Below are 12,009 nucleotides of genomic sequence, written 5' to 3' on the forward strand. Positions count from 1 at the left end.
CGATTTGTAGATGGTGCTTTTCCTTTAATACATACCTTACACAATCTATTTTTCAGTTGCTTGGTAAAAAGTGAGTGAGTGAGTGAGTGAGTGAGTGAAGTGACATTCAGACATTCAGCCAAGTATGGTGACCCATACTCGGAATTCGTGCTCTGCATTTAACCCATCCAACGTGCACACACACAGCAGTGAACACACACACAGCAGTGAACACACACACACCGTGAACACACACCCGGAGCAGTGGGCTGCCATTTTATGCTGCAGCGCCCGGGGAGCAGTTGGGGGTTCGGTGCCTTGCTCAAGGGCACCTCAGTCGTGGTATTGAGGGTGGAGAGAGCGCTGGACATTCACTCCCCCCACCTACAATTCCTGCCGGCCGGAGACTCGAACCCGCAACCTTTGGATCACGAGTCCAACTCTCTAACCATTAGGCCACGACTTCCCGACATGTCCCACCCGTAAATTACGCCTATGATAGTAGCATATACTATTTGCACCTCAGTATTGTTGTACATTAACAGGATGCAATAATAACATATAGATTTTAACAACAAATGATTATATTTATTGAAATTATAGATGCTGACTTGTTGGGACAACAAAGCCCTCCTTATAGCCTGTCTACCCCTAAGTAATACATTATTATTAAACACTCGTTAAGTGAATATGAAGAGAAAAGGAAGAAAAGCGAGTTTGGCAAAAGTCGGTCTCGAACCCAGTCGAACAGAGTAACTTGCCCGTTTTACCCCACAGATTATGTTTGAAAAAAAAAAAATTGTGCCATTATGAAAATATAATTACTTTTCTTAAATAACACTTACTCCCTATCCACAGGCTTTACTGTTCTCATATCATATATAACTGCGATGTCCTACAAAACAATAAGCTTTAAAACACTTATTTTCTTACTGCTGAAATTTAAATAATTTACTGTGAAATCTGTTTTCTCTCAAGTACATCACCAGTGTAAGCATCATAGTGAATACTTCTAGACTACATCACTCGTTAACATAGTCCTAGTTACAACAAAAATTTTGGGGTTTCCCCTACTCTACCCCTACGTTTTAATATATGTATATACTGTGTACTTGACAAGCATTGCTAAAATACACTTCTGAATAAATAACAGTAAAGAAAACAAATCTTTAAAATGGTACATTTGATTTATGCTTGTATCCAACTAATATTTGTAAACATGAACTCAAAGTGAGACGCATAGCAGTTTACCACCGCTTGTGTTTTTATATTTCATTGCAGGTGCTGAGCTTTGATGCTGTAAATAAACTGGAATGTTTCCTGTCCCTGAAATCAGTTTCCTGTATGTTTGACTTTGTCACCCCTCTATCTTACATGTTTCTCCCCAGTTAAGTGTCGCTATGAGGTGGAGGAGGAGTCCTGGCCATCAATGCTGACGTTCTTTAAATAAATATGGTGAGAAACATAAATACGTCTTCTGATTTGTCAATGAAACTTTTTGATGATTTCCTTTCTTCTGTCTAATAAGGTAAAAGTGTCTTTGATTGGCTTGTTGTTTGGTGGTGAAGCTTTCTGTCTGTCTCTCTTGAATCTTTCAGTACTGAGTTAATCAAAGAAAGTGTATGAATAGCAAAGATGGAGAGCTATCTAACTCTCATTTTTTTGTCTTCTGTGATCAAACTCGCCACAGCTGGTACGTACACACTTAGGATTGTTATGTGTTAGTTATGTTATAGTTATTGATTGTGTGTTTGTGTTATGAATTGGTCATAATATAATTTATTGTTCTCCTTTTGTATATTTAATATTTGCATTAATATAAAAGCAAATGTATTTATCTCATGGTCATTTTCTCTGTTCCTCTCTCTTTTGTTAACTTTTCTCTGTTATTTTTTGTCTTCTCTCAGATAGATTTTATTTACATCTTTCAATATCTTGTCTACAGGTAATGTGAGGCTGGTGGGTGGTAATGATTCGTGTGCTGGAAGGGTGGAGGTTTATTATAATGGAGAATGGGGAACTGTGTGTGATGATTATTGGGATTTGGCAAACACTGCAGTGGTGTGTAGAGAGCTGGGCTGTGGTGAAACTTCAAACACAATGCGTGCTGCTCGCTTTGGACCAGGATCAGGAAAAATCTGGATGGATGATGTGGGATGTAGTGGATCAGAGTCCTCAATATTCAATTGCTCAAAAGAAAAAATGGGTGAAAGTAACTGTGAGCATAATAACGATGTTGGCGTTATCTGCTCAGGTAAGTTGATTTTCTCTCGAGCTTTCATTGTCAAATTTATCAATACAATACAATAACCCCCCCCCCCCCAAAAAAAAGAATTGTTCATTTTGATTTTATGATGCCTTTAGGGAAGACCACGGAGCTGTGTAACACAGGGTGAATTGTATCATCAGTCAGAAATGAGCTACGGATGGTAAAGACCATCCTATCTCTGTCTAAAAATGGAAAGACTCAACAGCACGACAATAAAATTTTTATATATAAAAATGTTCAATTTGTGTAAAATGTTTTTATATAAAAAAATGTTGGGTTATGATTTGAAGTTAAACTACACATCAAAACATTCAAATACAATATGCCAAAATATCGTAATACGTTTGAAGAGTGTTTTATGCTCTGTTCAGGTGTGATCTAAAGGTGATGATACATGTGGCAACTTTTTGAGCAATGTTGCCAGGCAATGTCGCCGAGCGATGTTGCTTGGGCACTTTCCCTCTGAGAATGGGCAACAAATTTCTATTTAAAGTACCCAAACAACATCGCTCGGCGTAATTTTGAATGATTTTTAATAAACATGGATGGTTAATTGTTTATGATAATTGATAAACATGGGTGGTCAAATATGTGACCTCTTGGGTTTACTATATTAGATGCACTGTTACCATATTTGATGCTAAATGAAGTATACCTAAAATTCCATTTTGGGTGAACTATAAATAGTCAGCCACCTAAGGTGCCAAATGGTATGGAAGCATATTGGTAGTAATATTCATCTTGAAATGTAATATGCAAAATGGCAATGCAATATGTAAAATGGCAATGTATTTCTGTTGACATTTTCATACACGTGCAATGTTTAGTGCAAAATGAATATTCAGTTATATAATCAATTATTCAATTATATAATTTACATTTGTCATTTCCTACACTAGTTTTAATATATAAATTAAATACATATTTTTAACGCTTTAAAGTGGCAAAATTAAAATGAAAATATATTATGTATATATATATTAAATTGATTAGATATGTTTAGTAAAATTATCATTTAAATGCTATTTTTCCTAAATGCATTTAGACTTACGGATAGGACACTTGCGATTGCATTTTCATCATAATACCACATGATAATTGTAGCAAAATGTAGTGTGAATTTCAAAATGCATTCTGAGCCAAAGGTATAAGGTATATGACACTTACATTTAAGATGCATATTCATTAAATACCCCGCAATGAATGTAGTTAAAATCAATGTGGATTTGAAAATGCATTCTGAGCCGATCACGCCCCAACCTGTCAATCATTACATCAAGCTGGGGCTTATGAAAAATTACAACATGGTCTCCCATATAATATATAAATTTACATAATCACATTTATGACTTTTTTATAATGTAGATTTTTTATTTATTTATTTATTGTGATATTTTAAATGGTTTGTTGTTATCATTTCAGGCATCAGGTTGGTTGGAGGTTCTCGCTGCTCTGGAAGATTAGAGGTGCCTCATGGGAACAGATGGTACACAGTCTGTGCTGCTGCCTTTGACCAGCAGGATGCAGAGGTTGTGTGTAGAGAGATGAAATGTGGGGCTCCTGTACAGATGCTGGGAACAGCTGCTTTTGACAAAGGAGACGCTCAGATGTGGACACAAGAGATTCAGTGCAGAGGAAACGAGTATCAGTTTGCTCTCTGTCCAACGTCACTTTCACACAATTGTTCCCATGACAATGATGTGAGCATTGTATGTGCTGGTATGTAAATAACATGAACTTTAAGTATTGACATAAAACCACTGAATAACAAAAATTCTTTTCAATTTTCACTATCTTTCTTATGCCCTTTTACCTTCAGAAACAGTGCGATTAGTAGGTACTAACAGTCGCTGTGCTGGTAGAGTGGAGGTTCTTCATGATGGTGAGTGGGGAACAGTGAATGATGCTGGCTGGGATATGCCTGATGCTGCAGTGGTGTGTAGGGAGCTGGGCTGTGGAGAGGCTTTAAGTGCACCAAAGAGTGCTCACTTTGGAGAAGGATCAGGAACAATCTGGATTTCTGATTTACGGTGTACTGGATCAGAGTCTACATTGATGAACTGTGGATTATATGGATGGGGAATAGAAGTTAATCATACTGAAGATGCTGGAGTCATTTGCTCTGGTAGGCTCATCTTTATTTCATAATCACTAATCTTTTCTCACACAGAATTCCAGCATGAATAAACACTGTATAATAACGTTCAGTTGTAAGTCATTTATAAGTGATCAGTTAATGATGAACTAATCTTTTACAAAACATGACTATGTGTTCATAAACGATTAGTTAGTGATATGTTCATATTTTTATGTTTTGTAGATTAAGTTATAAATCACTTACAAGGGATTAGATAATGATGAACTAATAATTTACAAAACATACACTATACATTCACAAATGATAAGTAATATGCTAACGATTTACAAATCTGTCATAAGTTATCACTTTAATCATTGAAATGTCAACATTGTACTATTTTCACTAAGCATGTGTTAATCATGAACAAGTGATGATCAAGCCATTAGTAAATGATCAGTATATAATTTATGTATGTTTTGGTAAAGTTGTAAGATGATCTGTTAAAAAGCACAAAAATGCAAGTATGCTAAAACTATTTTTTATTTTTAATAATAATAAATTATTTGCTGTCAAGTGAATATACATGTGTAAATAACTTACAGTCAGGGGATTCCAGTGGGTTGTGTTAAACCCTTTCTCTCATCATCACAGACTTGTGTTCTGTGTGGAGTGTGTGGGATCTAGTGATAATGTGAACCGGTTTTACCCTCCACTCAAGTGCACAGCTTTAAAATACTCCATGTGTGTCAGAGAAGACATCTGTCTACACCCTCACCAGTCAGCCTTTACACTGCAGTACACACTACAAAGTATTCAAAAACTGTTGTGTAAATGCATAAATCATTTACAAAGCTTTCTGCATCCCCTAATCTAAAGTGTAAACTACTCATCACTTGTAAATGTTTTACAAACCTTCCGGTGTGTGTATGTATGTGTGTATATATATATATATATATATATATATATGCGCACACACACACAATATACACATAGAAGAAAAATCTACAAATGATGTGTAACACATTTACAAGTGATGAGCAGTTCACACTTTAGATTAGGGGATGCAGAAAGCTTTGTAAATGATCTGTTCATGCATTTACATAATTTCATTTTGTGCTTTTTAGCAGACCAGCTTACAACTTTAACAAAACATACATGAATTGTATACTGATCATTTACAAATGGTTTAATCATCATTTGTTCATGATTATACAAATGTTTATAGAGATAGTACAATGTTGACATTTCAGTGATTTATAAGTGATTAATAATATATTAACTAGTAACTTAACGAGTAACTATTAACCATTTAGCCTACTAAGGATATGTTTATTTCATGATGCTATTTTTTTAATATAACTTACGACAGATTTGTAAATCGTTAGCATATTACTTAAGAATCATTTGTGAACATATAGACATGTTTTGTAATGATTAGTTCATCATCATCTAATCACTTGTAAATGATTTATAACTTAATCTACAAAATAAATATTAACATCACTTATTAATCATTTATGAAGGCATAGTCATGTTTTTTAAATGATTAGTTCATCATTTACTACACTCTAAAAAATGCTGGGTTAAAAACAACCCAACTTGGGTTATTTTGCAAACCCAGCATTGGGTATGTAGCGAGTGAAATTATTTCCTTTATTAAATTAACTCCTCATGAAGCCAAAACTCAGGAACTCACAGATGCCATGCAATAAAATCTGGAGAAAAGATCTACAAAAAGAACAAACAACACCACCCTGACCAAACCTTCTCCTTGATCATTTACGATGTTTTATATACGATATTTTCAATGTTGTTTTTTTCCCTTTCATGTTTGGTATCATTTTAAAGGCTTCTGTGTGATTGGTAAACTGGTCTCAGTTTCACAGTAATCACTTATATTATGAGAAATATTGAAAACTTAAGTGAATTCTGTACTTCTGTTGTGGGCGGTCTCCTTTCAAACTCTGATAAACATTACCCTACAGGTGTGACCATTTGGGGCACAAGAGCAGCTCCTAGAGAGGCTTCTCATCCCCCATACACAGATGTAATCTGTTTGGGGCAGAGAATAAAGGTTTATGGGCCTTTTGTTCTGGTAGTATTTAAGGGAAAGTTGCAAATCTCATTGCGACTCTGTAGCCAGGTCAGCCCGTAGTGTGGAGTATATTTCATATGCTCTATAGTATGTATCTTCCTGAAATCAGGTAAACATTTTATTCCTAGATTCATCTTTGAACAACTGATGTTATTTATTTTGTTATTTTTGAATTGGCTTCTTATTGTTTAATTATGCAATTGGCATGACACGTTTTTACCTGACTAAAAAAAAATTATTATATTTGATTTATTCTGAGCTGTCCTGAAATCATTGACTATTAGACTGTGAGGAGGCTTTTGTTACCGCAAACGGCCAGTATAGGTCAAACTGAAGGCTCATGAATGAACGGAGCAGTAGGTACGTCATCGGAGACCTCAGATTTCTGTTTATCACTGTTGTTAGCAAGTTGTATGGGAAAAGACTAAGTAAACTACACTTTTTGTCATAAGGAAGCAGTTGGCGGCAGACAATTAGGTATTAGTCTACCTACACCCTCTGACTAACATCAGACTGGCGAGTTTGTGTCCGTGAGATCTACGCAAAAACCCAGGCCGTGAGACTCTATGCGACATTAGGTCCGCATAATTGAAAGTGTGGGATGTCTAGAATAATAAAATTTCTAAATTAATATAGGTTACAATCGATATCTGTGATCAGTTTTTAATTAAGAGTATTGCCTAAATTTAATGATGACTTGAAATTGGAGTCAGATTGTACATGGAGCTAAAATTGAAACTAAATCCAGATAAGTTCAGAGGCGCAAGTAAAAGACAGAACATGCATTGAACCTTCGACCATTCTGCTTTTTGACTGGCGGGTGCATTCTTACAGGTAAATATTGGACAGAACGCTGGTTGGGTTAAACGTTTTTACCCGTGCTGAGTTGTTTAATTTATTGTTTAAAATTATTATATTGTTGGCTTAAAATGCGCTGGAAATTAAAAATCACACACAGAATTACTATAGGCAACAGCAATAATCAAAAGATGAACATTTATTATTAAGCAAGAACACCCATGGACAAAATACAAGACAAATAGGTTGTTTGCACATGACGTCATTGCTGTGGGCAAAATGCAGCTGGAGGGCAGGAAGAGATTTTTCTCCATATGGAATTAGCATAGATATATAAACGTAGATGCCTTATTAGTGTCTGTTTCTATGGGCCGCTATATGTAAGCCATCCGCCATATTGAGGTAAACTTGACGTCATTCACCATAGTAATCACTGACTACGTTTACATGGACATCAATACTCTGATTTTAATACGATTAAGACAATACTCTGATTAAGAATCTACCATGTAAACAGAGATTTTTTTGATTACCTTAATTCAGCTAAAGTCATAATCGAAGTAAACACAAATCGAATTAAGACATGTGGAGTATTCCTATTTTAGTCACATTATTGAAGTGCAGTACAGACATGTAAACACCTTAATCACATTATTACCGTCGTGTAGGACTTTTCGACGCATTTTGCAACAGGATACAGTCCTCAACCGTTTGACGGCAAATAAAAGAGCTTCAACACCACGGTCATCTGTATGCACGTACAAATAATTAACTGCACTTGAAGCTTTCATAAAATTAAAAATGAAACACCCAAAACTGTATATGGCATCATCACGAAAACTAACTATATGTTTATACATGAAATTCTGGGTTGGACGTCGGATGGCGTTGCGTGGGGATGTAATGACACATGCCATTAATCGATCTATGCACTATAACATGTAAAACAGGAACATGAAAGGATTATTCTAAAAGCAACTCATGTAAACACCTTAATCATAATATTGTTTTATTCAGAATAAGGTAAATAATTAGATTACTGATGTCCATGTAAACGTAGTCACTGAATAGTCGAAAGATGCCACAATCATGCACAGAATGGCTCAACGGTTCTGTGCGAACCTACAGTATGGTGAATGACGTCAAAAATACCATTTGGTTACCAATAATTACCAAAAATACCATGATCACTGTTTTGTTTTAGTAAGAGTATCATATTGAATCTAGGGGTAATCTATTAGACTGTGGCTGTCCTAAGATGTCAAATGCTGCTTTACCGAGTTCAACGGCTCTGGCCTGAGCAGATATAAATGAAACGCTGTTGGCTATTTTAAAAAGGGCGCGGGGCTGATCGATATGTCCCACCCTGTTTTCCTGTTTCAGTTGAAATTACTTCACCACAAAGAATAGTGCTGCATGTTTCAAGGCACTTTAGTGGACCTTTAAAAAGCCTGTGCTCTCAACAGCTGCGTTGTTGAGAAGTTTTACCAGAGAGTTCAACCCAGCATTAAAATAACCCAATAAAATGACCCAACAGGCTGAACCCAGCATTTGGGTTAAAAAAAAATAACCCAGCATTTTTTAGAGTGTAATTACTTGTAAATTACTTGTAAATGAATTATCAAAACATACACAAATTGTAATATGAATGTTTTGTAAATTATTAGTTCATCATTAACTAATCACTTATAAATGACTTACAATTGAACGTTATTATAAAGTGTTACAGTGAGGAAAGAATTTATGTAATTTGAATGATGTAGTTATTGAATGCACTTTGTCCCAAAGCAATGATAAAAAATCACACTTTGTGCTCTGAAGAGTTTTGAAAAATGGACTCAAGTATCGATTGTAAAAAAAATCTGTAATTACAAAAAATAAAATAAAGTAAACATCAACAGTCCACCCTCTCTCTCTCTTTTTTTCCCACCAATGTTTCTTCCTTGATCCATGTATCCATATAAAATTATTCGGAAGCCATCCCCATTACCAAAAGATAACCGGGATAAAAGGACTAAAAATAGGACATCTAGGTTGACTTTTAGCTGAAACTCCTGCTAGTTGTGTTTGGAATAATTATTATTTAATTTCATTGTAAATATTCTGCTAAGATTATATAATTCAATTTAATTCCCGCAGAAATGGACAGTTTGCCATCAGTCTGAACTGAATGGGCTTTTATCAGTTTTGAAAGCAGTGTGTTTGTCACACCCCTGGACGTTTTTGTTGTGATTTTCATTCCCCTTGTGCTCTGTGTGACCTTTCTGTCTCCTGTTGATTGTGTCATTTGGTTCAGGTGTGTGTCATTAATTATCATCATTAGTTACCCTTTATTAGCTGTTTTCAGTTCTCAGTTTAGCATCCGGTCTACTTGTCTACACTGTGTCCATATGTGTGGTTCCTGAATCCTGCCTGTCTGCCCTTGTGTGGATTTATTAAAGACTGTTTACATTGAAACTTCTTCCTCTTTGTGTTTGTCCACTGAACCGTGACAGTGTTAGCTTTTGAAAAATGTGCCTCAAATATATAATGCTTTGCAGATAGTGAAGTATGAATAACAAAAGTGGATTTTAAAAAATCTGAATGCATTTGGCGTGAAAGTAATGAAAAAAGATTCACAGTATGCTCCGTCTAGACTTCTTTTTTGCTGAATGTGTGAAGAGTTCTGATATTGTGGCTTCAGTACTGACTGATGCTTGTTAGCAGTTTTAAAAAACTGTAACTTTACCAGTTTTGAAAAGAGTATGTAAATATATGCAAATTTTCTTGTCCATACATAGTTTTGTGGGTGTTTGAGGGTGTGTGTAGTGAGAAAATTCATGTAATTAGAAAGAAGTAGTCATAATGTCCTAGCAATGATACATAGTTTAGCCAACATACAATAGACTGCTGCTGTGCTTATATTGTGTAAAGGGTTTGAAAAAGTGACTCAAGTACCCAAAGTATGGAGAAATTTTCTGAATGTTTTCCAAAAAAAAACATTTTCCTTATGTTATCTATTAAATGATAAATCATACAATGCAAGAAGTAGGACAATAAGTTAAGCAAATATCATAAAAATTGTCCCATTTTTATTTCAAGGAGTCAGACTGGTTGGAGGTTCTCGCTGTTCTGGCAGAGTAGAGGTGCCTCATGATCAGACGTGGATGTCAGTGTGTGACACTGCCTTTGACCAGCAGGATGCAGAGGTTGTGTGTAGAGAGCTGGACTGTGGGGCTCCTGTACAGGTGCTGGGAGCAGCTGCTTTTGGGAAAGGAGATGCTCAGATGTGGACACAAGAGATTCAGTGCGGAGGAAATGAATCCTATATATCGTTTTGTCCATCATCTTCTCTCAAACACAACTGTACCCATGAAAATGACGTTGGGCTGTTATGTTCTGGTAACGAGGCAGTAGTTTTCAACTTATTATGATAATCACAAACCATTTTTTTCCCCAAACATATTTCTTTTGCATGTTTCATCTTGTTTAACTTAACCAGGGGTGTAGTTTGACACCCCTGAACTAAACTCTCTGTTCTCTTTTCTTTTGTCCAGATTACACTGATCTCAAACTGGTAAACGGCCCAGACTCCTGTTCTGGTCGAGTTGAACGGAAGTACTTAAGTAAATGGGGCACAGTGTGTGATGCATGCTGGGATATGAGAGCTGCCAGTGTCCTCTGTAGACAGCTGAATTGTGGGACTGCTGTGTCTGTTGTGGGATCAGACTGGTTTGGAGAGGGAATCGGTGAAATCTGGGCTGATGTGTTTGATTGTGACGGGAATGAAACAAAACTCTCAGAATGTTCCATCTCTTCATGGAGTCGAGCTGAATGTTCTCATAGACGAGATGTTGGAGTCATCTGCTCTGGTGAGGGGATTTTATTGAAAAACAAAATATTATAAATTATTAGTGCTGGGCAACGATTAAATTGACTCGAGTCAAAGAGAACAAAATCGTCACTTCCTGGTAAACTGGCACTAGCCTATAGAAAACTAGGATAGTAGTAATAGAGACCTGCACTATCGCAGGACCCAACGCTACAGAGTACGGGTGCAGGCGGGTAGAAATAAAAATATATATAAATATAAATAACAAAACAAGCCCTGCAAACTCCAAATGCAGAGCACAAATTCCAGGTATGGGTCACCATTCTTGGCCGTCACCTTCAAAAACAATGCTCAGCCTCAGAGTCCAGAGGATCGATCATAATATTATAACAGGCACCTTCCAAGTAGAGACCAGCACGATCACAGGACCCAACGCAACAGAGTGCGGCACGGGACAACACTTGATGGGTGGGTAGAGACCCAAATGACTCAAAATAATAAACCACAAAGTTAAAGGGGTCATGCAATTTCAAGTGTTCATTTCTCTTTGGAGTGTTATAAGCTGATTGTGTATAGATAAGGTCCCTGAAGTTGCAAAACCAAAAAGATATTCTTTATCAAAGTTAAGACTCTGCCACGCCCCCCTAAAACGGCTCATTCAAACACGCCCCCACATGTCTACGTCACGATGTGGAAATATTTGCGTAATGCCGCCCAAATGTTCACACGAGAAAAGAAGGCGTGGTTTCAGTAACTGCAGTAGTGTTGATGCAGTTGTGTCAGGGAAACGCTGTGTGTTTCTATGCGAAAGCAAAAGCACTTTATTCGGCCTTCTGAAAGTAGATGCATTTAGGAATCATTATATTACTTACAACAGAACAGCACAACCCAGATGTTATCACAACGCATTTTATGAACGACAGTTTCGTGAACCTAGAAGAGGAGGTAATTCTGACTTTGCTATGACAATCTGGCAC

The 12,009-nt window shown here is 36.4% G+C and overlaps 2 protein-coding genes across 2 annotated transcripts in view; both read left to right on the plus strand.

The window, feature by feature from the left end:
• Positions 1–2,079: 2,079 nt before the first annotated feature.
• LOC306859026 (scavenger receptor cysteine-rich type 1 protein M130-like) lies at positions 2,080–4,396 on the plus strand (the record flags this gene model as incomplete). Its single annotated transcript, XM_079399836.1, has 3 exons — positions 2,080–2,233; positions 3,671–3,967; positions 4,068–4,396. 3 exons carry the CDS (start codon positions 2,080–2,082, stop codon positions 4,394–4,396), a joined length of 780 nt encoding a protein of 259 aa, XP_079255962.1.
• A 4,966-nt stretch (positions 4,397–9,362) lies between these two features.
• The window catches only part of LOC306859027 (scavenger receptor cysteine-rich type 1 protein M130-like), a gene marked incomplete at both ends in the record, with an annotated part of 112,205 nt that continues 109,558 nt past the window's right edge, over positions 9,363–12,009 (plus strand). The window contains 2 exons of the mRNA XM_079399837.1: positions 9,363–9,369; positions 10,303–10,602. Coding sequence (XP_079255963.1) covers positions 9,363–9,369; positions 10,303–10,602 — 307 coding nt within the window. The remainder of the gene's footprint in view (positions 9,370–10,302; positions 10,603–12,009) is intronic.

The sequence above is a fragment of the Barbus barbus genome (genome assembly GCF_936440315.1).
Source record: "Barbus barbus genome assembly, chromosome: 39".
Classification (NCBI taxonomy): Eukaryota; Metazoa; Chordata; class Actinopteri; order Cypriniformes; family Cyprinidae; genus Barbus; species Barbus barbus.